This window comes from Stenella coeruleoalba (assembly GCF_951394435.1).
Source record: "Stenella coeruleoalba genome assembly, chromosome: 14".
Taxonomy (NCBI): domain Eukaryota; kingdom Metazoa; phylum Chordata; class Mammalia; order Artiodactyla; family Delphinidae; genus Stenella; species Stenella coeruleoalba.
In genome coordinates, this window is record NC_137160.1 from 48,565,511 (window position 1) to 48,592,913 (window position 27,403).

Below are 27,403 nucleotides of genomic sequence, written 5' to 3' on the forward strand. Positions count from 1 at the left end.
ACTCAGTAATACAGGGGAAGCACCCTAAAAGCTTGCTAACAATGAGGATTTCTGAGCCCCATCCCTAGAGGTTCAGAGTCAGTGGACCTGGGCAGGGGCGTATGTGTGGGAGTTTGCATTTTCAACCACAGTTCAGGTGACTGGGGAGCAGGTGGTGGTGGATTATGCTAAGAAACGCTGCCCTCGGTCATCTGGTTGGGGCAGAGGGTCGCCCTTTGGTTTCATTGTGTGAAGTCGTGGTAGCTGCAGTAATCACAGAGGAAGGGGAGCTTAGAGGAAGGTGAGGAGGACCCTTCGTTGTATCCCTCATTGGATGAGTGGCAGGAATTGTGGTTCCAGAGGCAAGAGCATGAGGAAGGTGAAGCTGACCACGCGCTAATTTGATGGAACCTTTCCTTCTGCTTTTATTTGCCAATACCTGACCCAACGAAACCACTCCCCTCAGAGGAGAGGATGGAAGGAAGAGACGGAGGGGGAGAGAGATTGTTAAGGAAAACCAGAGGGGTGTGTGTGTGTGTGTGTGTGTGTATGTGTCTGTGATTTTTCTAGCTAGTAGCCAGAAGTAAAAATAAGGTAAGAAATAAGCTGTCATGATGTGTCAACAGCAGATTACAGGTTCATAGAATTGTTAGGTTTTTGTTTTCCTCTGTACATGCGTGTACACGTATGTCAATTAGCATAAATTGGTTTTGTAGTAGGAAAAGAAAACCACAATGAAATCTTTAACAGCAACAACCAAAGAGAATAATGTGAAACACTATTTTAAGTTCACTCATTTACCCATAGAAACTACGTGACTGGGTGGCATTTGAGGCAGTTGTTGTTTCAGTGGGAGGGTAGGGAAGGGTGGACTCTGGGGGAGTTACCTGACACATAGACCAAGCTGCTTGCCTGGACACGGGGGCACTAGGGCTTGGGTTCTAGTGCCCCCATCAGCTGCTATTGTTAGTGCAAGATTATAACCTGTTACTCATCCTCACCCATCTGTGTGTTCATCTGTAAGATTAGCACTTGTTTTTCCCTAAAGTCTAAGACTTCTCACAGATCTTAAATCTAATGTTTCATATATATGAAAAGGTAGGAGTGACAGCCTTGAGTTTTTTTTTTTTTCTCTGTGTAGGCTTCAATCAAATTCATTTATTTTCTTTCCTTTGATCCCTCAAGTCAGACCCAGAGGTAGGCATAACCCATGCCAAACAACATCAGGTCATCTTAAGAGAAAAGAGTAGAGCTCAGATGTGGGAGGAGGCGTTGTGAAGATTCAGAAACCAGCACTTTCTTACAGACAACATTGAGTCAGTCAAGATCCCAGAACTGTGCTAGTCGGTTTTATGTCTTTGGGTATTGGAGACATGATTTTGCAAGGGTCAGTAAGCCTTGGAAATACAGATATATGCTATCCATATTTCCCTTTTCAAAAGCAAATAAAACAAAAACAAAGAAACAGTGCTGTAAATTTCTCTATGAAAATTATTCAGAATTGGTGCATTTCACATGTGAACTAAGCAGTTACATGTCAAATTCTTTATTATCTGACTAGAGTTTCTTAATCTACTCTTATTTGTATCATATTAGTACGCTCAGTTTTCGTTGGAATTTTGTGTCCTCTGTGTTGGGTGCTGGAGGGATAGGGGTCTTTACGTCCTTGTGAAACAAGTGCAGATGGAGTCTCCAAGGCTCCCAGACTCCAACCAGCCCTTAACTCCCTTGTTACTGTGGCCACACTGCCTTGTATCCTTTTCTTATACATTGTTTTGTTATGTTAAAATTATCTTGGATTTAGGAAAAATGAAATAGTATTACTTGGAGGTATCATGGGGTTTTTAAGGACTGACTCTGTCACCAGTTTTCAGATATTTGGCAAGAAACTTCATCTTAGTTACATATATAAACAGACATATATATGTAACACACACACATATATATAAACACACATGTATATATACATACACCTATATTTTAATACAATTATACATACGCATATGTGTAAACTATATAATTGAGTATACAAAATATATAATTTAATAAAATAATATAATTATATGTAATATATATTAATCGGTAAAAAAATAGCATCATAAAGACTTCCCCTAATGAAGTGTTTCATTAAGACATGATTGCACATTTACTCATATTAAGTGGCAAATTACTATGATTAATACTTTGCAGTGAGAAATAGCAAAGATATTTCAAAAATGTATGCCTTGATTTAACATAGATCATTCAGTCTGTTCTGAACATCAGTCAGTCCTGCATAAAAATATACATGCACACATAGCCCGTGCCATACTTTTGACTAGTACTGGTTCCCATAAATAAATTACCAGGACTGTTAACAAGAAAAAAGATGATAGAATGAACTGGTTTGAATTTTATTTTTATATTCATTCTAGGGAAGAGTAAATTGGACCAAAAGTGAGAAATAGAAAACAAAGGGAGAATAAGGTACCTGGAAAATCCATTAAATTGATAATCAGCATTATTTTCAGGATTGCCTTTTTCAAATTTTGCCTAATTAGGTAAATGAAAAAAAAAAACTACATGAATAAGCATACTGATATTAATGATCTGTGTAGAAATACTTTGTTATGCCCTAATTAGAGTTATTTTAAGAACATACTTTTGTCCTTTGCAGTTTATAAGCATTACCTCATTTAAAATAGATGACTCCTCGGACTTCCCTGGCGGTCCAGTGGTTAAGACTTTGCCTTCCACTGCACAGGGTGCGAGTTCGATCCCTGGTCGGGGAGCTAAGATCCCACATGCCTCACAGCCAAAACACCAAAACAGAAAACAAAAGTAATATTGTAACAAATTCAATAAAGACTTTAAAAATGGTCCACATCAAAAAAATCGTTAAAAAAATAAAATAAATGACTCCTTATATCATTTGTGTTACTTGGGATCCAACATCACTTTTCAGTTTTAGTTTTACTATGTAAAAGTTAATGATGTAAAGTTAATGATGTGAAAGTTAATGATTCTGTTGAAACACCATAGAAATTCTGTCCTGTGAGGACGCATTGGCAATTTGTCCTGTAGATCTCGACATATGCATAAAATCTCAAGATAGTGTAGCACCCTCCCAATTTTTAAATACCACCATAGCATATAACTTCCCCATAAAATGCATAAACACTGATTGAGGAGTAGGCAACACAAACTAGTTTGAGTTGCAGCTGCCGTGTGGTTGGCTAGGTGCACTCACTAGCTTTTCTACTTCAGCCTGACAACTTGTGTGAGACAGTCTCTGCCTTAAAATAAAAAATGATTATTTGTCCCAGATCTTAATTCCTATCATATTTTAGACACATGAACATCAAAATCAAGAACACTGATGTCCACCGTATTATAATACCAAATGGATAATTGTAATATTTCCCCCCTAATCTTTGTAACAGCTTTTTCTATATTAGCGCACCGTATTTATCACTTTACTGCACAATGAACCCACAGGGGGTGCTAATTGGTCATTAATTAAATTTTAGCCTTTCAACACTTTTGTATTCTCCAGTGGCTTTATCTGCAGTGAAGTATACGGTGTGGCCTTTTTAAACTGCCAAAAATTCATGTCAGCTTTACTGCTGCCGTGGATAAAATACAGGTGAAATTCAGCTCGAGTGAACACCATTTCAGGACTGTTATAATTCCTTGTGACCAAAAGTTCGCCAGCCTTGGACCAAAGCCTACATGTTGGAAAGTATTCAGTAGAGTTCAACATGACAAAACATTCTCATAGACCAGACTCCTCTTTGAAATACAGAATTTGATCTCTTTGTTTAAAAATTCTAGTGTGTAGGGCAGTTCTTCGAAAAACCATTAACATGGTGGAATGATTTTTCTGAGGTCCATCATTCACTAATGAAGCCATTTTCAAACTCAGTTTTGTTAGTGGAAGAATCCCTTTTATGTTATGCTACCCCAGTGAAGAGGTTAATTTAAAATTACTAATGATTAACATGGTAGCACTGAGAAATTTGCTGAGTATATTTCAAAAGGTGTGGCTAGGGGCTTCCCTGGTGGCGCAGTGGTTGAGAGTCCGCCTGCCAATGCAGGGGACACGGGTTCGTGCCCCGGTGTGGGAGGATCCCACATGCCGCGGAGCGGCTGGGCCCGTGAGCCATGGCCGCTGAGCTTGCGCGCTCGGAGGCTGTGCTCCGCAACAGGAGAGGCCACAACAGTGAGAGGCCCACGTACCACCAAAAAAAAAAAAAAAAAAAAAAAGGTGTGGCTAGATTTTCAAAGCTTAATAGGTATATTTCACACTAGAGCAAAGGATTTTGAAGCAAAGTAGAATTTGCCCTTGAGAAATTTCTAAACAGGTAAAACAGTGAGATATTGGGCTGGAGTCAGAACTATGGGATGTGGCTTCAAGATTTTGAATGCAAGCCATCCCATTGTGGGGATTTTATTCCACTAATGGATTAATCACAGCTTGCCAGTGTGTGCTGCTATTAAAGAATGAGCTCCTGCACATTGATTTTCAAGATAACTACTATTAGCGTTCAGATTTTTTTTTTGTATTTTGGTTTATTTTTATTTTTATTTTTTTTTAATTTTTGACCACATGGCTGGTGGAATTTTAGTTCCCTGACCAGAGATTGAACCCGGGCCCTCAGCAGTGAAAGCACAGAGTCCTAACCACTGGACCGGCAGGGAACTCAATTCCTATTTCTTATTTTTAAACAAAAATGCCTTTTAAGTCCTTTAAAATTCTTAGAATTTCAATATGAAGAAAGCAACCACTAAATTATAGTTAATTTTTATTCCTCTGTAATGTTTTCACATTTATCAGTTATAACCTAACGGTAACTTTGACTTTTAGAGTAGTAGGAATAATTTAGTACATGTTTATATTGTAGCAGTTCAGAAAGCTCTTTCATACAATGTCATGTTTGATTCTTATTGTATCAACTATGGGGAAAGCTAGAATTTTTCTGATATTATAGACAAGGAGGCCAAAACTTTTTTTTTTACTTTTTTTTCTTTTTGGCGGTACGCGGGCCTCTCACTGTTGTGGCCTCTCCCGTTGCGGAGCACAGGCTCCGGACGCGCAGGCTCAGCAGCCATGGCTCACGGGCCCAGCCGCTCCGCGGCATGTGGGATCTTCCCGGACCGGGACACGAACCCGTGTCCCCTGCATCGGCAGGCGGACTCCCAACCACTGCGCCACCAGGGAAGCCCAGAGGCCAAGACTTAAAAAAAAAAAAAAAAAAAAAAAATATATATATATATATATATAGTAATTTATAGAGTTCATAAGCTAGTTATCAGACCTAAACACATAGTAGGTGTTTGATAAATGTTGGTTATATGAATGAATAAATGAAATAAGCAATGAAGAAGTACTTCAAATTCTTTGTGGTATGAGGTCATATATAAATACAAGACTTCTAAGTAATGAAAACACGCCTTTTAACTCAAAATAGTTGAGATAAAAAGAAAACAGACTTGTGAAATTCACCGTGATGATGGCTGTCATTATTAAAGGAGAGATAAATACATTAAATGATGTAGAACGCTCACAGCCACAGCACTGTAAGCAGATGTGTAGCATATGATTGCCAATTACTGAACGCCAAGAGGTTGGTGCTTATCGCTAGTTATATATATTTTTAAGTGAGCCAAAAGATGGAAACAGCAAAGCTGTGCTCACCCCCGTACGTAACTGGAAACCGCTTTTCCTTCTGTCTGGCTTCAGAAACACGTCTCAGTTTCCGTGAGAGAGACGATGACTGTTCTTTAACTGGTTTCACGTCAGCTTTTTCCTCCGATTTGAGAGGTGGAGTTAAGTGTGAACTGCTTAAGAATGCACTGTTTTCTGTTTAAGTTGGCGGCGGAAGATGGAATTCATTGAGCTCCGTCTGTTCAAATGAACTTTAAGCAACAGCAAGCGAAACATTTGTACTTCTCCGCACACGTAACAGAACTGTGTCTGGTGAAAGAGACAGCTTGGATATAAAGCCCAGGATTACCTAAGGAGGACAGCGCGGGGGTGATACCAACTTATCTCTTTGGCTCATCCAAAGCATTAAAGGATTGTTGGGGAAAGTGAGCCTCTTTTTTATTAGAGAGTATTGAAAGGAAAAAAAAAATAACCTCTGAGCTCTGATATCTGGAATTCATCTTGACTGTGTTAAAAAATGTGCTCCTCCAACTGCAGCTCCCACAGCTGCTATCATTAATGAGTGACCACCCTTTTCCCTCCTAACCTAACTGTTAATGCATTTAATTGGTCCTTCCAGAACAGTTTGTAATATTACAGAATTTAAAAGCATCTGTGAATTATAAGTAATTTTCAAGTTCACTTTTCTCTTTTGAACACCCAGTAAAGAATATTCCTTTTCAAGTAGTTAAATAAGTTCCATGACAAAGGAGTGAATTTAATGTGGGACGGTTGATTTTTTTAAAAAGTGTGATAGCTATATTACTAAAGTTGCAGCCTTTCTAAAACTGTTGACACTTCTGTTGAGAATGAAAGGAAACAATTGTGTAATAATGCATAATGATTTATTTAGAATGACCATATCCTTCAGCAATTTAGATCATTGCTTTAAAATGTATTGTGCAATTTGGTGAGATGATTTTAAATACGATGATGCAGAGTTGTTACTGTGATGGCTCTGGGTTAACATGACAAATATCCTTGTTACCTGTGTCTGTTAAACACACATTTCAAAATATTGTTCTCTCTTGATAGCACCTAACTTCTCTCAGCCTTTGTGCATACCTGTGTATTTCCCTCAAGATTCTCAGTTTAACTGTCTTAAGGTGTCTTAAGTTAATGAGTGGAAAAAGGACTATGAACTCTAGTATGAAAGTTCAGAACTGCTCCTAGAGCATGCTGGTAGAGAGAAAGAACCATTTTCAGCCAATGGAGGAAATAACCTGGAAATTTCCTTTGGTCTCATGCTTTCACCTACTGTCCTACGCTTAAAAAAATCATCTACTAAATGAACTTATTTTGATGTTAAATAATGCAGTGATTGTACTGCTAGTGTTTTGAGGGATAAGAGAGGTAATTTCCGAAGTCCACACTTGGCTTTGGAATTACGTAGCAAAATACTTGTTCCAAGGTTATCTGTCAGTAAAGGCCCAAGATTATATCATATGTATAATAATTTAATACTTGGATGTATGGTCCATTACCTTTTAGCTATCACCAACAATTTATATTTTATTTTCTTGGTGGCCAAATATACAACTGTGAATGCTTAAGGCACTATTTGGGCCAGTCCCTAAAGCTGATATTCCAGTGGTTCAATTAAAGAAAAGAAAATGTTAAAATATGTTTATACTGCACACATTAAGAAGCTTACATGTGAAAAGGTACATGCATGCAACACATGTAAGTCTTTTTGTTTACATATGCAGCTTTTCCTTCAGCGATGACAGGTGCCCTAGAGATATTCACTAATCCTTGTAACACCCCAGAGGGTAAGTAGCAAGAATTATCATCTTCATACTGCAGGTGAAATGCCTAGGTAGGGGCAGATTAAATGACTTGGCCAGGTCACTCCCTAAGTCAGTTATGAAGCTAGAAATAAAACTCCGGACTCCTGACTTTTAGTTCTCATTCTGAGTTATTGCTCTTCGAAGAGAGAGAGAGGTACCAGAGCTGTCAGTATTCGGGCTTCTTTTCCTCACTTGAAAAGTCACCAGTGATGTAAATCCTGTCCCCGTTGAAGAAATCTTGCTGTGTGGCACTTGCACACACATGATACTGGGTCCCCGAGGGCAGTTTAGTGAGTTCTCTGCCTTTACAATGAATGAGCTCAGGGAGCAAAAGGACATCAGTAAGCCAGCTTCTCGTGGGCCCAGCCCTACGAAGAACTAAATGTATTGGAAGTTTCCATAACTTCAGAGATTCGGATCACTTCTTTAACATGTACAGTGAGTCAATCCACTTTGTTACTTGACTTCCTCCTTAATAATTTCAGGATTGCCCGTACTGTTGGAGTCAGCATTCTAAAATTAGGCTTGGTCCCTGCCCTCCAGAAGCGTGTACTTTACCCTAAGACTACGACATGCTTTACGGTGCAAAAATAAAAAGCTTGAGCATCACCCCAAACCTTCCTGTGCATCTTCTCTTCCTCCTTCTTTGACCTTATTTTTTTATTGGCTACTTCAGTTGGATTTGAAAGCCAAAGAATGGCCAGACCCTCAGCATTTTTCTTCCACAATGACAGGCTGTAGACGGACATTATCAGCCCCCCATTTGGCAACCCAGCAGCCCTTCCCAGGGTGTGTTCGTCTGTCCATCCCCCAGTAGCCAGGGTAAAATCATAGCCAATCTTTGCTCTCTCCTCCAGGGTTGGGACATGAGGGGCGATGGCTCATGTCACAGAGGTACTTTGTGCTCTGGCGTCTTTTTTTTTCCTGCACAATCCCTCCTTCTAATACGACTTCACTTTTCTGTTAGTGAGCACTTTCCCCCATAAATAGGACCGAACAGGTGTTGCTCTGCCGCTAACTGAGTTTCCAGCTGTCATCCTCCGACGTAGACCCAGCAAAATCTGTTGTTTGGTCCTTTCAGGCAGACTAGAGAACCATCAAGCCCGAGATGGAGGTCTTCCTTGCAGGATATGGCAGTTTTTTTGCCAGAAGATGGTCGGGAAAGCCTGGCTGGCTAACAAAGACAGGCCTTCAGCTGCTGGGTGTAGTTCCAGTTCTGCATCCCCTTTGGCAGGAGCACAGAGGCTGCTGCAGTGTGGCCAGCCAGCAAAATTAGGAAATAAGGACCTCTTTTATTTACTCAGGCTGCTGAATCATGGGCATTCCTGTCTGCTTGGAGAAAAGTCAGGCGGCTCTCCTTTCCACTGAAAGTCTCAGGAGTGTTCGAGACTTTCATCTCCGAGTGTTCACACACTTGTTTTAATGTGCTTTATGGAAATGGTGAAACTCAGCAAGTACAGTTGCTGTAGAAAAACATCTGCACTAACTATGCACACAGATTTGCATCTTTAAATAGACTTTTAGGCCACGGAGCTGGTTTCCAGCAAAGTTTTTTTTGTTGTTGTTGTTTTTTTCTTCTTCTTCCCGTTGTAAGAGCTGTAGCTCTCTGAGAGTCAGCTAGTGTGAAGTGACTGATCCCAAAAAAATTAAAATTTAACATGGACATGTTAAGTACTTCACATTGAAATGCAGAAAACGTACCACAACACAGAAACACACTTCTGTAAGAAGTAGCACTTAGTGAGTGTCAAAGGGTAAAAAAGTCCAAGTTGACTCAGTAACAGGAGTTGAAAGAATCCTCCACACTTTCTTCCAGATGAAAAAAAGAAATTGAAATTGTTTAAGTCTGTAGTAGCCATTTAAACATAGTTTGTGTTGTGAATGCCAAAAAGCTTAAGGTAATGGGGACGAGTAGCTTTCAAAGACTTGGGTAGACCTCGGAGAATGTTGGCAACACCACCACACCACAAAAGTCTGGGGAGATTCTGATACCCTTAGAGCATGGATCAACACCCCTGGGAGTCTTGTCAGTGAGTTCCTTGTGCATCCCAGGGAGAAAAGGCCCACTTACAACACTAGCAAATGAGCGTTTTACAATTTAGATTTTAAAACAGAAATCAGCCTTTCGTGAAACCTTTGCTTATTTTTCTAAAAGTAGCATTCCCTGCTCAAACTTTTTACTTCTGCTGAGTGTCCCTCAATCGCTCAGCCTAAGCCCTAATTAGGAAGCCGGTAGGTGATTTCCCTGTATCTCAGTTACAAAGACACATCATCTTCGATTATCACGTCCTCTTTATCCCAAGACCAAGTAATAGGGACAGGAGAGAGAGTGAAGAGAAGATTTCTAGTTCCCTTGAATCTTGGTTTGAGTAAAAACTTGATCCTGACCCTCAGCTCACTTGACTATATTTGAAATTTATAAGCTTAGGAGAACAGGTATGTAAGAGGTATAGTCAGGCATGGCCCACAGACAAGAACCTGATTTAAGCATGGTGTCATGTTTATAATGGTCTGTTGCTCAATAATTCTTGGTGCATTTGTATAATGATATATCATGCCTGGGCATAATCTGCAATTTAATAATAAATTCACTTGCTGAATTTTCAGGCTCAGTAGCTCTGTTCTTTCAGTCTAGATGCATGACAAATTCTGATTCATTGTTTTCCCCAACTGTACAAATGAGATGATGTGTTTGAAAATATTTTTAAGTGAAACAACAGGATGTAAGCCTAAACAAGGAATGTGTGGAAAGTGGTAGATTTTCTTCTTAGAATGCTGAGCAAATTTAATAGAGAGTAAACTTTTTAATTAGGGGAAAGATTTCCAAACTTTGGTTTGTTTTAGGGCTACCAGCCTTAGGTAGCTTATGTCTTCTAAGGGGAAAGCTAGACCATCATTGAAGTTTTTGTTTTTAATTTTTCAAAATTGTCTCTCTGTATGTTAGGTGATGTGTTTATCTGCATATATTCTTTATGTGTATTCACCCTTAAACTGAAATCACACCCACAATTGTCAGACTCTTTCTTATGCTGGAAACATGTTAGGTTATAGACGTATATAAATGAGGATGCAAAATCATGTGGTTTTCAACTTGTATTGCGAAGCTCTGTTGCAGTGGGCAGGGATCCAGGAATGGTGTTTGGTTGTTTTCTCAGAGTTAGATGGTTGCCATCTGGCATTGATAGTGAGATGGTGTTGTCATCAGTTTCTAGATGCAGGAAAGGAATGATCCTCATCTGTTTCCTGTGGATAAGCAAGAGGTTGATAATCTAGTAAAATCTTGTTACCTTAAAGAAAGCAGACGTGGAATTTGTTTACATAATGCTTGCCAGTTTCTACTTTTGTGTTAATAATATAGCTTGCTAGTGAACTTTAGCTTTGAAGAATTTGAAAATGTATTTGATCATATTCTAGTTGCATCTTATTGGAATACCCCAATAATATTCTAATTGAACCTACTATTCTAATAGAATCACTGTCTCCACCAGGCACACTCCATGGTCTTTACTTGTCTGCCTTTATGAAAAATCTGGCTCCTTTGGAGAATGAAAAGCTTTTACAATGTCTTCCGATCCTGAATGATAGATTGTTCTGAAAAGCCAGAAAGAGGTTTTACAACCTACTTGAGAAGGTCTCATTTTCCACTTGAATATTAAGAAAGTGACAGAAGTAAGAGGGTACACTAGCTACAAACGTGGTTAAAAAACCGCCCAATATAAAGCAGAGTTACTTTATGGATAACTTGCTAAGATTATATCTGGCTTTCAGGCTTGTTTGTCTTCTCTTTGTTACCCATAAATCTTTCAGCATTTAGCATAATCATTTATCACTTTTCCTGTTTCCAGTTTTTCACAAGTTGCTTTGTCTCTGCTCACCTCAAAGTGCAGGTCCTGTTTGGCTAAGGAAGTTCATGCTGCTGAAGCTTTTGCAAAAGGAAGAAATGGTGGGCCACCTCTTGAACTTTCCAAACAAAATACACTATTACAATCTGGCCCTTGTGAAACTCATTTTTTTCTTGATCCTGTCTGATCCTAGCTACATGTAATATCTAGCAGTACCCGTCTAACATCTAATAATCCATTTTCTGGCCTATGCTATTCGAATCTTACAGTTATTGAAGAAGTCCTGGTTGTCTTTTATTACACAAGACATAATTATTATTGTGTCTTCTGTCTTCTTTCATGTGCTTACTTTTTAATATTGTTTTGCTGCATGCAATAAGGTCTGTATCAATAAGAAGCCCATAAAAGATTCTGGTCTTCAGAATTGCCTTCTTATATAAAAACAAGCAAAATTCAGAGGGAATATTTTATTAAATATTAGACATCTGGGTTGACTGCATTAATTTTAAATCATTCCTGTAATATTTCCTCTTTTCATTTGGTCCTTCAGATGCTCACATAATATGCAAATCATTTTAGAATGAACACAAAAGAAACATTAAATATATTAAAATCTGCATTTTAATAAAATTGTCAATGCATAATACATACATTGCTTCTAAAGAAGAATGATAAAAAGTAATAAAAGGGTAATTTAGGCACAGAACTATTTAATATCTTTTTATATTTTACAATCCAGTGAAAAGTAAATGCAGAAGAAAAGCTTGGGGCTCGGATTTGAAAGTGTTCCACTCAAATATTCTCTCCTTTTTTTTTTTTCCCTGAAAGGTTCTTGTTGGTCCCACCCTGTGTACAGTACACTCACAGTGGTACAGTAAACTCACTCTTGAACTCTCAACACGGAAAATGAAACGTTCCGATGCTTTTTGTTGCAGATGGAGTGGATGTGGAAGATGACCCCACTTGCTCCTGGCCGGCTTCCTCACCTTCGAGCAAGGACCAGACTTCCCCCAGCCACGGAGAAGGTTGCGATTTTGGAGAGGAAGAAGGTGGCCCTGGACTCCCTTATCCATGCCAATTCTGTGACAAGTCGTTCAGCCGTCTCAGCTACCTAAAGCACCATGAGCAGAGTCACAGCGACAAGCTGCCTTTCAAATGCACTTACTGCAGTAGGCTGTTCAAACACAAGCGGAGCCGAGATCGCCACATCAAACTCCACACTGGGGACAAGAAGTACCACTGCAGCGAATGCGATGCCGCGTTCTCCAGAAGTGATCACCTCAAGATCCACTTAAAGACTCACACGTCCAACAAGCCATATAAATGTGCCATTTGTCGCCGTGGGTTCCTGTCCTCTAGTTCCTTACACGGACACATGCAGGTTCACGAAAGGAACAAGGACGGCTCCCAGTCCGGTTCCAGGATGGAGGACTGGAAGATGAAGGACACTCAGAAGTGCAGTCAGTGCGAGGAAGGCTTTGACTTCCCGGAAGACCTCCAGAAGCACATTGCAGAGTGCCACCCCGAGTGCTCCCCGAATGAGGACCGGGCGGCCCTCCAGTGTGTCTACTGCCACGAGCTCTTTGTGGAGGAGACCTCCCTGATGAACCACATGGAGCAGATGCACGGCGGGGAGAAGAAGAACTCCTGCACCATCTGCTCCGAGAGCTTCCACACCGTCGAGGAACTGTACAGCCACATGGATAGTCACCAGCAACCGGAGTCATGCAACCACAGCAACAGCCCTTCCCTGGTCACGGTGGGCTACACCTCCGTGTCCAGCACGACTCCGGACTCCAACCTCTCAGTGGACAGCTCGACCATGGTGGAAGCCGCCCCGCCAATCCCCAAGAGTCGAGGGAGGAAGCGGGCCTCTCAGCAAACCCCGGACATGACCGTCCCCTCGAGTAAACAGGCAAAGGTCACCTACAGCTGTATTTACTGCAACAAGCAGTTGTTTTCGAGTCTGGCGGTTCTGCAGATTCACCTGAAAACTATGCATTTAGATAAGCCAGAGCAGGCCCACATTTGTCAGTATTGCTTGGAGGTGTTGCCCTCCCTCTATAACCTCAATGAACATCTTAAGCAAGTGCACGAAGCTCAGGACCCAGGTCTGATCGTTTCTGCCATGCCTGCCATCGTCTACCAGTGCAACTTCTGCTCCGAAGTTGTCAATGACCTCAACACCCTTCAGGAACACATCCGATGTTCTCACGGATTTGCCAACCCTGCGGCTAAGGACAGCAACGCTTTTTTCTGTCCCCATTGCTACATGGGGTTCCTCACTGACTCTTCCCTTGAAGAGCATATAAGGCAGGTCCACTGCGACCTCAGTGGCTCCCGGTTTGGGTCTCCAGTGCTCGGGACTCCAAAAGAACCAGTCGTAGAAGTCTATTCTTGTTCCTATTGTACGAATTCTCCAATATTCAACAGCGTTCTTAAACTGAACAAGCACATCAAAGAGAATCATAAAAACATTCCCTTGGCCCTGAATTATATTCACAACGGGAAGAAATCCAGGGCCTTGAGCCCCCTCTCTCCTGTGGCCATAGAGCAGACATCTCTTAAGATGATGCAGGCGGTCGGAGGTGCGCCTGCGCGGCCAGCGGGAGAGTATATCTGTAATCAGTGTGGTGCTAAGTACACGTCCCTGGACGGCTTTCAGACTCACCTGAAAACTCATCTCGACACCGTGCTACCGAAACTGACCTGTCCTCAGTGCAACAAGGAGTTCCCCAACCAAGAATCCCTGCTGAAGCACGTCACCATTCATTTTATGATCACCTCCACGTACTACATCTGCGAGAGTTGTGACAAGCAGTTCACGTCAGTGGACGACCTTCAGAAACACCTGCTGGACATGCACACCTTCGTCTTCTTCCGCTGCACCCTCTGTCAAGAAGTTTTCGACTCGAAGGTCTCCATTCAGCTCCACCTGGCCGTGAAGCACAGTAATGAGAAGAAAGTCTACCGCTGCACGTCCTGCAACTGGGACTTCCGCAACGAGACAGACCTGCAGCTGCACGTGAAGCACAACCACCTGGAGAACCAGGGCAAAGTGCACAAGTGCATCTTCTGCGGCGAGTCCTTCGGCACCGAGGTGGAGCTGCAGTGCCACATCACCACCCACAGCAAGAAGTACAACTGCAAGTTCTGCAGCAAAGCCTTCCACGCCATCATCCTGCTGGAGAAACACCTGCGGGAGAAGCACTGCGTGTTTGACGCCAAGACGCCTAATTGCGGCGCCAACGGGGCCTCGGAGCAGGCGCAGAAAGAGGAGGTGGAGCTGCAGACCCTGCTGACCAACAGCCAGGAGTCCCACAACAGCCACGACGGGAGCGAGGAGGACGTGGACACCTCGGAGCCCATGTACGGCTGTGACATCTGCGGGGCGGCCTACACCATGGAGACCCTGCTGCAGAACCACCAGCTGCGGGACCACAACATCCGGCCCGGGGAGAGCGCCATCGTGAAGAAGAAAGCCGAGCTCATCAAAGGCAACTACAAGTGCAACGTGTGCTCTCGAACCTTTTTCTCGGAAAACGGCCTCCGGGAACACATGCAGACCCACCTGGGCCCCGTCAAACACTACATGTGCCCCATCTGTGGGGAGCGCTTCCCCTCCCTCTTGACTCTGACCGAACACAAAGTCACGCACAGTAAGAGCCTCGATACCGGAAACTGCCGCATCTGCAAGATGCCGCTCCAGAGCGAAGAGGAGTTTCTAGAGCATTGCCAAATGCACCCCGACCTGAGGAATTCCCTGACGGGATTTCGCTGTGTGGTCTGCATGCAGACGGTGACCTCCACCTTAGAACTCAAAATCCACGGGACGTTCCACATGCAAAAGACGGGCAACGGGTCTGCGGTCCAGGCCACGGGGCGTGGCCAGCACGTCCCCAAACTGTACAAGTGCGCGTCCTGCCTCAAGGAATTCCGTTCCAAGCAAGATCTGGTGAAACTTGACATCAACGGCCTGCCATATGGTCTGTGTGCCGGCTGCGTGAATCTCAGTAAGAGCGGGAGCCCGGGCATCAGCGTCCCTCCCGGCACGAGTAGACCAGGCCTGGGCCAGAATGAGAACCTGAGTGCCATGGAGGGTAAGGGCAAGGCCGGGGCGCTGAAGACGCGCTGTTCCAGCTGCAACGTTAAGTTTGAGTCTGAAAGTGAACTCCAGAACCACATCCAAACGGTCCACCGAGAGCTGGTGGCAGACGGCAACAGCACGCAGTTGAAAACGCCGCAAGTATCGCCCATGCCCAGAATCAGCCCCTCCCAGTCGGATGAGGTAAACTCGCCTTTTTAATGTTTGCTCTTTAACCTCCTCGAGAATCTGTCTCCACTTTACGTTTACACTTTGCTCAGCTTTAATTATTGTCAGGTGCCGAGAGGTGTTTGGATCAAAATACAGTGGTGGTTTTTCCCCCATAGCCATTAGCTAGCAATTACCTGCTTCTCGATAAGCAGCATTTTGGCTTGAATGGTGCAAAATAGGACTAATTCCAGACTCCCTAGGATATTGTCTTCTCTATGACTGAAGAGACCTGCACTCATGCCAACACTACCTGAGATCTGGAATCTCAGTGTAGCTTCACTGCGAGTTGAAATCCCCAGCTATGACTTGTGTGTATGGCAGAGAGATAATGACATAAAAGTAAAATGCTATGAGCCAACACTCTGGCTTAGAGTAAATTAAAGAGAATATATATGTTTGTGGATAACAAATTGGGTAGGGCTGGCTTTTTAATACCGTGTTGTCAGCACTCACTGTTTCTCTTTGTCTTCTGGGTAGTGAGGAAGATGTTTCTCACAACAGGATGTTTTCAAAGCCCCTACATTTATTAAGCGCCACACGGTCAACATTCGTTTTAAAGGCACTCTCCCCAAGTCTTCGCTCTCTGGGTTTGGGTTTCAAAGTGAACATGTTTTGGTTTCTTTTCTTAGTTGAAGAGTCGTTTTGGGTCTTTTTTCGCATAATGAGTCTGAAAAACAAGTTCATTTACAGTGAAATAGTTTTGTAAGTCATCATTCCTTGAAGCTGAGCAGAGGATGGCTCATTTTATTATAATTTCTTTATGCTTCATCACCTGGTGTCTAATAGCTCTCTCCCCTTCCCTACCTGCCCCTATCTGGAGATCCATCCAAATGAAAACCCCGGGGAGACCTATCTCCCTTCAGTCTGGGGTCACTGCCTTTTCCTTATCTTGTCTCTGCACTCACACCCTCTCCAAGGTCCCCCTGCATCTCCCTGCAGATAGCCATCACTCAGCTAGTAGGGGAAGGCTGGGAAGACGAACGCAGAGCCCATCCTCCTGAAATGTGCATCTGTGTGACAGGCAAACTCCCAAACTTTGAAGCTGCCTTCCCTTCTCTCCTCCTCAAGTAAATCCGCACCTTTCTCTCATCTAAATAGACAAAATCCTTTCAAACTGGAAGAACCTTGTTTTGATAATGGCTCATGACTCATGTGTTGGATCAGATCACTTCTTTTGAAACAAATATTTCTAGTTGTAATCATATGAAATGAATTACTTTTTCCAACTTTTTATCTCAAAAATGTTTAAACTTATAGAAAAGTTAAAGGAATAACACAGTGAACATATGTATGTGTCCGTGTATCCATGTCACAGGTTTATCAGTTACGAACATTTTGTTACATTTTTCTCTCTCTTTGCAACCTTTTTAATTAACCTGAGCTACATGAAAGTAAGTTGAAGATAACGTTATCTCCGAAGAAAAAGGGCATTTTCCTATTTAACCACAATATCATTAACTCAGGCAATTATTGAAATCAGCTAAAGAAATTAAAGAAATCCATACTATCATCTATAAATCTATATTCACATTTCCCCAAATCTCCCCCAAATGTTTTATTTTTAAATGCTTTTGAACAAGAATTCTTAAAAAGTTTATGCAGAAAATTATTCCTCTCTTTTGTCTTTTTCTGCTTAACATATATAGAAGAGTTTTTATATTCAGGTTTAATTTAAATAGTATATAAAAAGTGTTTAAAATGAATCTCTGTATGTGTGTGTGTGTGTGTGTTTGTGACTGTGGTGGTATGTGTGCATTTAAAACCAAGCAAAATCTAGCTTTTGTGTCTTAATAGATTTATGGAGAGGCGAGTGCCTGTTTCTTCTTACCTGTTCATGGTTTAGATTTTCTGATATTTCTAAATTGCTCTATATTATAATACCATTTGAGGTGAAATATTTTAAAAATGAAGGAGGACATATGAATAGTCTTTATCTGTTAATCTGGTTAGAGTTGATTAGGAAAAAGTTTATCTTTAAGGGATGGTCAAGTCTTCAATTATACCTAAAATCTTAACGATAATTTATAAAGCTTAACTATATGCTTCACTTACATAAAATAATATATAAAGTACTTTAAAGTACTTTTTAATTTTAATTCTTACAATAGTGTTTTTTAAGCGCCTGCTACTGAGGGTGAAAAATGACTCCATGCAAAAGAGTACCTCCTTATTAAATCTGATTAGTAACTTGTAGCAGTGTCCTTAATTGACCAGATATTAAGATTCAGTTGTACATTTTTTCTTTGTGCCTTGACAGTACACTAATCTATTCAACATTTTCACCATTGTTACTATTTTTTCTTTATTATACTATTTGTCATAAAATTTTATGCGCCCACTTCCTTTCTGATACTCTGTACCATAAAAAATGTAAAGTAGACCATACTATTTGGACTTGACATAGAAAATTATCTAAACATATGTAAAGTTTTACGAAAAGGAGCCTAAAAAGATTGCATCGGCAAGAAAAAGACATATAATAAATATTAATTTGTTCCCATTTTTTGTTAGCCAAGTTAAGCTTCTATGACCTCTCATTGTGAGTATTGTGTAAATTTTTCACCAGTGGCAGTAAAGGCGAAGTTATTACATAAGACTTTGCCAAAAGACAGGCATGCCATGTGGAACTAAACTTTATCACAAAAAAGAAGTATCACATGTACGTCCATTGACTTAGATGTCCTAGGTAGGAACTGAAGGACTTAGCAATGTAGGTGGTATTTTCATCTCTTCTTCTTGCTGAGGATTGAGGCTTCAGAAGAGAAAAGAAGAGAATAAAACCTGAGTACCTAGATGTTGTCAAGAACCAGATTAGAGTTTTCTGGGCTATGACTTACAGTCACATAAGGGTATTGATAGATGCTGGAATGCATCTTTCAAAGACTGAAAAGAATGTTACTCGGTCGAGACTAGAGTACCTATTTAATAGGGATTTAGATATAATCTAGGGAAGGATAAGTACTATATAAACCCATATAATCCAAGAAATAGATGAAAGCCTAGGCATATGACAATTAAAGAAGAATAATATTAGGTAGCTGTCATATGATGGAGAAATTTGGAACTGAAGAGAGAAGATCTGAATTTGAACTCCCATTTCTTCCGCATGCTGATTTCTGAATTTGTGAAAAATGTTCTCTTTGTACCAAAATTCTATAATTATTAATCTAAATTTGCCATGGAGACTTTGTTTTGAATAAAATATTTGGGGGAACCTAATCATTTCTGTTTCCTCCTCAAAGGTTGACTATGATATAAACTTGTACCTGCAGTGATTCCATAAATGGTAGAGAGAATTTGAGAGAGAAAGAACACTGGACATCTAGCTTTTTCCACACGTGAAACACCTCGCAGACTTACTGACATTTACTATGTGTTGAATAAATGTTAGTCCTTCTTCTGGAGTTCGTTGACACTGGCTTGGCTCCCTGGTCAGGTGCTGCCCTATGTGGACCTCAAAATGTTGTCTCATGATGATATTGGAAACATGTGTCCATCTGCCATGGTTTCCTTAAGATCCTTCATATCCAGATTTCTCTGAGGGATTGTATATTCACATTTCAATTCACATCATCCCCACGATTCTGTTGAAATTGCTCTTACAAGGGTTACAAATTATCTCCATGTTTCTAGATGCCTGTACGGTGCCACAGAATCAAAGCTAGAAGGGACAGTGGAGATCATCTGATTAAGCTGCCTTATTTTACAGACAACGAAACAGACCCACATAAATTGAGATCGGTCTAGGTCACACAGTTACTAAGTGGTAAACAAGAGACTCCGAGAATCCAGGTCTCCCAACTCCAGACTCAAGACTCTCTTTTTGTAATTCCACTGGCACTTTCCTCTAGCTGCAACCTCATCCTTGTCCTTTCCATAAAATCCTCTCGGTGTAGCAGTCTTATTTTCTCTTGTCATTCACTTCCTCCACCCACCGCAAGGGATCTTCTGCTTCTATTGCTGCACCTCAACTGACTGTTCTAAGATCTCTACCGACCTAGTGGACTGATGTAATGCTTTTGGTTTTATTTAAAGAGAATTTATCGTAGTTTACCTGCTTCTCTACTTATCACTGTTGGTCATTCCCTCCTAACTGAGCCTCTTCCTTCCTGTTTCCCTTTGTGCCTCTTTGAATGTTCTGTAGTCCTCTCTGTCCTCTACCTGCTTCTGCAAGATAGTGTCCCCATTGCTACTGTCGCTCTCCTGACCCGACCCCCCCCCCCCCCCCCAGCTACACGTGGCCTCATCCACTCCCAGGGTTTCAACCACCACCTTTTACCGATGACTCTCCAAATGGTGTTTCCAAAAGACAGGAGGGAACTTATGGGGGCTGATGGTAATCTGTATCTTGATTGTGCTGGTGGTTACGAGACTGTATGCGTTTACTAATACTCACCAGATGTAAATTCGTGACTTTTTGCATGTGAGTTACACCTCAGTGAAGCTATTTCCAAAAAAAAAAGGTGTCTTTGATTCAAACCTCTCCTCTGAAATTCAGACTCATGCACACAGCTGCCTGCTGGATATATACACACTCACATGTTCCTGTGAACTTCAAACTCGCTGGGTCCAAAACAGAACTCATCATCCTTTCTCCAAACCTGCTTTTTTTCTTAAGTATTCTATTTCACTTGTGGATCCATTGATCTTCTTAGTCTTTTCTTTTTCTCCACATCCAGTTGGCCATCCAGCCATCTCGATTTCTACTCATATGTATTTCTGAATCAATCCCCTCTTCTCCATCCTCTTACCACATTTTAAGTTCAATCTCTGATCATCTTTCACTAAACTACGAAGCAGCCTCGTAACTGTTCCCTCTGACTTTAGTGTTACTACTTTCAGATCCATCCCCACACAGCTGCCGGAACAATCTATCTAAAACACAAACCTGAATAACGTGCCCCTCCCTATGTGGAACATTTTAAGTGCTCTGCACCTCCATCCCTATAGGATGATATCATAACCCTTTTATTGTGAAAGATAAGACTCTGTAGGTCCCTGGTAAAATTTCTCCCTCTTTCCTTAGCTTTCACCTTATTCTGTTCTTGGAGGTGCTTTAATTAACCCGCACACAACATGCTGCTGCTGTTATCTTGCTAAGGCTGTCCAGTTCCTTCTGCTCAAATAACCCCTCTCCTCCTGACTGCCCTCTGTCTTCCATGAGGCTGTCCATCTTTCCCTTTAATTGGAGATCAGGTACTCTAGAAGGCCTCCTCTGACCCCAGCTTATCACCACAAACATCTCCCTTCTCCTGGAATGCCCTGTCTATACAATATGTTATAAATTTCATATGAAAAGTGTTACAGTGCTTTATAATTACCATGTACATTTCTCTTTTCTTCCCCTGAATTCCTTGGGGCAAGAATTTACTCAATCTGATATTCCTAAGCCCTGTGATAATGCCAGGCCCATCATAGGCAGGTGCCTCAGTGCTGTGTCTGGCTGGTGGCTCTCCCAGAGCCTTTCCCAGTACAGGGCGGTATGGCAGGACAGCCGGCCGCCTGGCTTTTTTTCATTCAGGAACCACCTGACACAGTGACTGGAACCTGAAGGTATTAAATAAATTTGTGTTGTTCTTCTGCGTGTGTTAACTATAGGATTGCTATTTATATTTTTACCACATTTGGACTCAAATCTTGTTTTATTGTTATTGAAGTGCTGTTCTAGATACTCTGAGCGTGTACGGGTCTGCTGTTATTATCCCACTCCACTTCAACGTCTGCTTTCTCAAAGAAGCTATAATTGTCCTGCCAAGGTTGCCAGTGGTCTCCAGGTTCATCTCCGTAGCACTTTGCAGGGTGGACAGTTCTTCCCTTGCCGTGCCTCTCTCTGACTTCAAGGCGTTCCCACTCCTAGTCTTCTTCCTACTTCTGCCTTTGGAGATTTCTCATCCTATGCCTGTCCTAAAAAGTGTAGGAATTCTTCGATGCTCATCCTTGGTCCTCTTTTACTTCTCTGTCTGCTCTCTCCATAGGCATCTCATCTATTCATGTTGCCGCAACTATTTCTTTGGTAAGAATTCCCAAATTTATGTTTCTAGCTTAGATCTCCTCTTAGTTCCAGATTACTGTGTTCCACTGACAGCTTGACTTTGCCATTTGTATCTCTTTTAGACTTCTGAAGTGTAATGTGTACCTACTAAAAGCTCTTGCTTCTCTCTCCTGAAGCCTATCTTTTTCCTAACTAACATCATTTTTGGTAAAGGGATCTACCCTACACCCAATTACCCAAGCAAGAAACCCAGGAATCACTCCCGATTCCTCCCTTTCCCTCTTTCCACACATCTAATCTATTAATAAGTTCTGTGGATTCCACCTCCAGTGAGTATCCCATCCCCTTCTTTCCATCCCCAAAGCCATCATTGTGGTCCAGGCTGCAGTCATTTCTGGCCTCCTGAGAGAGTCCCCTCCTTCATCTTCTGCCTGCTTCCCATCCATTCTTCATGCTGAAGTGGGAAGGAGGCCTGTGGACGTGTCAATCTCATGATGTCACATAAAATTCTTCAGTGGCTTCCCATTTCACTCAAATGAAATTCCAACCTCTCACCAGTTTGTGAGACCATGCATGTCCTGGCCGGCCTGGCTGCCCTTGCCTTGCCCTGGCTCTTCCTCGTGCACTGCACCCAGCCTCCCAGCCTCCAGGGGGATGGGGCAGGGAGGTTCTGCTTTGGAACCTTCACATGTGCTCCTTCCTCACTTGGCCTGCACTTCTGAGCCAGCCTCTCTGCACCACCAGTTCTTTCTCGGCTGTCAGGTGGGCCTTCCCTGAAAATCTTATCGAAGTTGGTTTCCTCCTGAAGATTTTCTTTTAAAATAGTCGTTTTTGTTTACTTATTTCCTTCTTCCCCTTTCTCACCTATGAACATCCAACAGCTTAACATAAGAGCTTAATAAATATCAGTTGAATAAATGAACATAGTGTAAATACTTCAAAACGACAAAAGTAGTGTATACTCCATCTTTGGATGTATTTGCAGGTGTATCTAATAACTAATACACATAGATGATAAGTTTACCCAAAAGTACGGAGATGCTTTAAAATTAGGTGTGATCTAAAAATATTAAATAAGCTAAAAGGCTTGAAAGTTCTAACAATTCAGAGATCATCTTCAGTGTGAAGGTCTGTTTTAAGTGTCTCAAAGTCAATATTCTTCCTTTATAGTTCTTACACTGAAAATAGAAACGTCTATGTTGACATGCTTAAGCTCCAGAGTTCTTTTTTGTTTTGTATGATATAAATTTCCATATGAGGTTGAAAGAAAAATGTTAAAGTTTTTATGTGTCAAATTGCTGGTATTAAGTTTTGCTAAGCTAAAGGAACAAAAATAAATGAGTTAAGTTTCCTCTAAATAAACAATATCTTAAAATTAAGTAGAAAAATTACATGACCAAATAGATTTGTAAAATTCAAGATGTTATTGAAATAGACTTAGTTGCTTTTCCAAGTTTAATCTGCTTTCAGATTTATTGTTGTGCTCAGTATTTGTTTGGCATCTGCAACGCACTAGAGCAGGGAGTTAATGACCCCTGGCATAAGTATCGGGGTGTGGAACATGGGAGCAGCTGCCTCTCGTCCACTATCTCTAGTCTCATGTTCATTAAGTGTTGATCGTTGCATCACACATTGAATTTGCTACCACTACCATCCCTAGATTTTCTGTACTTACTTCCAGTTCTGGATTTTTTGCTGATGCTTTCCATATGCATACAGTGTCTTTTAGAACATACGGAATTCAAAAGTAAGAATGTTTTTGTATACCACCCTGAATCTTGAATTGCACATATTTGTCCATTGAGTACTAGGCCAAAGAGTTTGAAATCACCACCCTCTGTAGCGGTAGAATTTTGTTCAGCAGGAGCATTTTACATTTAGCTGAAATTATATCGAAGTAGAGATTAGTGAATATCTACTTAAGGTACTTTTGAATAATGAAAGAAAAGGGAAAGCTACATTCTGGATCTCTTATTACTGGATGGCTCCCCTCTCTGCGTAATACAGATGCAATTTTCTATTAGATGTACTTTCTGTTTCTAGAAATTTAACAGCCTAATTAGGAGAACCTTGTAAAGACTTTTAAAAAAATTAAATAGCCAGTTCCTTATTTGTATATATTTTTTCACCTTTTAAATATGGTTTTTTTTTTTTTTGCGGTACGCGGGCCTCTCACTGTTGTGGCCTCTCCCATTGTGGAGCACAGGCTCCGGACGCGCAGGCTCAGCGGCCATGGCTCACGGGCCCAGCCGCTCTGCAGCATGTGGGATCTTCCCAGACCGGGGCACGAACCCGTGTCCCCTGCATCGGCAGGCGGACTCTCAAGCACTGCGCCACCAGGGAAGCCCTAAATATGCATGTTTCTAAGGGTTCTATTTTTAATATGTTTTTTTCTTCCCTTACCCTCATTTCCTATTACGGAATTATTATCCCATACAGATGAGTGAAATATCAAATTCCAACCTGTAACCTCTCGTTAAGTCCCATCTTAGATTTTCAATTAACTTGTTTGACATTACCAGTTGAACATTGTGCTAGCCATTTGATCAAATCAAATCATAATTTCTTTCTTTTCCTCTCCAGTTTTTGTCTGTGTTGCATGATTCTCCTAATTATTCTTGTCTGAAACTTTGTATGTATCTCCTAAATCTTGTCTGGTCTCCTAACCTTTTGAATTGGTCACTCTTGAGGTGCTGTATTTTCTCTTCTATTTGCATCTCCTGCGTTCTCTCTCCGGTGCAAGTCTTATCCTTGTAAACTAACGGATCTCTTTTACTCTCTTCCTATCATAATTCACAACAGATTTAGAAGTTTAGGATCTCACAAATCACATTTTCTGACCACAGTGCAAATGCATTATAAATAAAAATATTTTTTAAAACCCCATAAATTTTATTTTAATAAATTCATTATTTATTTATTTTTGGCTGTGGTGGGTCTTTGCTGTTGCGCATGGGCTTTCTCTAGTTGTGGTGAGTGGGGGCTACTCTTCGTTGCAGTGCATGGGCTTCTCATTGCGGTGGCTTCTCTTGTGGAGCACGGGCTCTAGGCACGCAGGCTTCAGTAATTGTGGCACACGGGCTCAGTAGTTGTGGCTCGCGGGCTTTAGGGCACAGGCTCTGTAGTTGTGGCACACAGGCTTAGTTGCTCCGTGGCATGTGGGATCTTCCCAGACCCGGGCTCAAACCCGTGTCCCCTGCATTGGCAGGCGGATCCTTAACCACTGTGCCAGCAGGGAAGTTTCCTAAACCCCATACATTTCAAAATTACCCATGGAACAAAGAGGCCATGGAAATAGCAGTTAAAAACACTTCAAACTGAAAGACAACTATATTTTAAAACTTGTGAGATATAAATTAAAGCAGTATTTAGAGGGAAAGTTATTAGAACATAAAAATACATATTAGAAAATTTTAAAAAGCTTAATATCAATGTGATAAAAATCAAACTTAAGACATTAGGAACAGAACAAGAAAACAAACCCATAAAAAATAGAAACGAAGGAAATAGTAAAGCTAAGAGCAGAAAGTAATGAAATGTAAAACAAACAACAAGGAGGCCAGCAAAGTAAAACAGCAATTTTTTGAAATGACTAACGAAGTTTACACACTTCTGGTGAGATTAATCAGGGTAAAGCAACAATAAATAAATAATATGAAGAATGAAGGGGGAGCCATAACTTCACATGTGCAGAAGTTAAAAAGATAGTAGGGGAACCACTACACATATCAGAATGACTGAAATAAAAAAGAATACATAAATTCATTTTTGCAAGAATGAAGAGCAATTGGAACTCTCTTACTTTACTGGTGAGAGTATAATTTTGTATAACTGCTTTCGAAAACTGTTGGACAGTATATACTAAAGTTGATTACTAGCCTACTCTATGACCCATCAAGTCTATTCCTATGTTTATATCTAAGAGAAATGAATGCACATGTTTAACAAGTAATGAACAAGAATATTCATAGTAGCTTTTGCATATAAGCTTTAAGCAGCAGTCGAAGTGTCTGTCAAAATAGAATAAATGTATAAATATATTCATACAATGATATGAATTTTATTTCATTCATATGATGGACTACTACACAGAAATAAAGAAGAATGAACTACCGCTATGTAACAACCTGGAATACTCACATACAAAATGATGAAAAAAAGGAACCACACACATCCTACTACACAATTTCATTCATATAAAATTTAAGAATGGGTAAAACTAATTTCTGATAATCAAAGTCAGAATAGTTACCTTTGGGATGGTATCAACTAGGAAAGGGTGGAAGGGAACATTCTAGAAATATTCCATATCTGGATCTATGTGGTGGTTACACTGGTATTTGTAAAATTCCGTAAATCAGGCGTATTCTTAAGGTTACAGCAGTTTACTATACATATGTTATTTCTCAATAAAAATTGTACAAAATGCACCCAAAACACACAAAATAAAGAAGAGTAAGATAATACTATGAAGAACTTTATGGTAGTAACTGGATAATTTTGATTATATGGGAACAGTCTTAGGATGATATGTTACCAAAGCTGACTCAAGAAAAAAAGAAGTAGAATGATTCCATAAATATGAAAGAGTTAATAAATTGTTGAAAACCTTCCCACAAAGAAAATACCAGAACATACACATAATTCCAAAGCTGAGCCAGAAAGTATAAAAAGAGGGAACACTCCAGTTCCTTTAATGAATCTAGTATAATCTTGATGTCAAAACCAGACAAAAATGTAAAAGGAAAATTTAGGCCAGTTTTACTCATGATTTTACATTTTAAACTTTTAAATAAAATGTAAACAAACTAAATTCACACTGTTAAAAAACGGTTTTTATACTATAACCAAAATGATTTTATCACAAGAATACAACGTGGGTTCAACCTCAGGAAATCAATTAATTAATTTTACCACATTAACTGTTTAAAGGAGATAAATTATCTGTTTATCTCAAGAGTTGCAGAAAAAACTAAATTCAGCATACTTTTGTGATCAAAAAGAACACTTAATTAGGGATAGGCAGTAATTTCCTTACCCTTATAAAGACTGTTTAAAATATCGTCTTCAGCAAGCATCATCATTAGTGGTGAAATTTTAATGCAATTATTATTTTATAATAAAATCACTAATAAGGCTTCCTGGGTGACTTAACCAACAATGTAAGATAAAATAAAAATGAATTTACTAATAAAAAAACAGGTAACAGTGACATTGAAAAGAACCAAATTAAATTGTCATTTAGAAGTCATATGTTTGTTTGTAAAACAAAATCCAAAGAATCTAAAGACAAACTATTGTAATGAATAAAACTTCAGCAAAGTTGCTGGCTACCAAATCAAATCATACAAGTTAATTCGATTTTTATTCATTACCAATAAAGTTAGAAAATTTGAATTTTAAAATAATTCCATTTATAATAAGCTCAAAAATAGGTACTTAGAAATAAAACTTATAAGGTGTGCAAGACTATGGAGAAAATGATAAAACATTATTAAAAGATATTGTTAAAGACCTAAATAAATGATCAGATTTAACTTGTTCAGGAATAGGAAGACTCAATACTGTTAAGCTCTCAATCATCCCTAATTTGATCTGCGGACTCACAGCTATTCTAATGAAAATTTCTACAGGTTTTAAAAAAAAATTTTTATTTTTTGGAATTTGACAAATGTATACTGGGGCTTCCCTGGTGGCACAGTGGTTGAGAATCTGCCTGCTAATGCGGGGGACACGGGTTCGAGCCCTGGTCTGGGAGGATCCCATATGCCGCGGAGCAACTAGGCCCACAGTGAGCCA

The 27,403-nt window shown here is 40.4% G+C and overlaps 1 protein-coding gene across 3 annotated transcripts in view; it reads left to right on the forward strand.

Moving 5' to 3' along the window:
- Positions 1-27,403, forward strand: part of ZNF521 (zinc finger protein 521) — a 284,341-nt gene that overhangs the window by 107,147 nt on the left and 149,791 nt on the right. For all 3 annotated transcript variants that reach the window (XM_079943362.1, XM_079943361.1, XM_079943363.1), the window contains exon 4: positions 12,233-15,585. In XM_079943362.1, the coding sequence (XP_079799488.1) occupies positions 12,233-15,585 (3,353 nt within the window). The remainder of the gene's footprint in view (positions 1-12,232; positions 15,586-27,403) is intronic.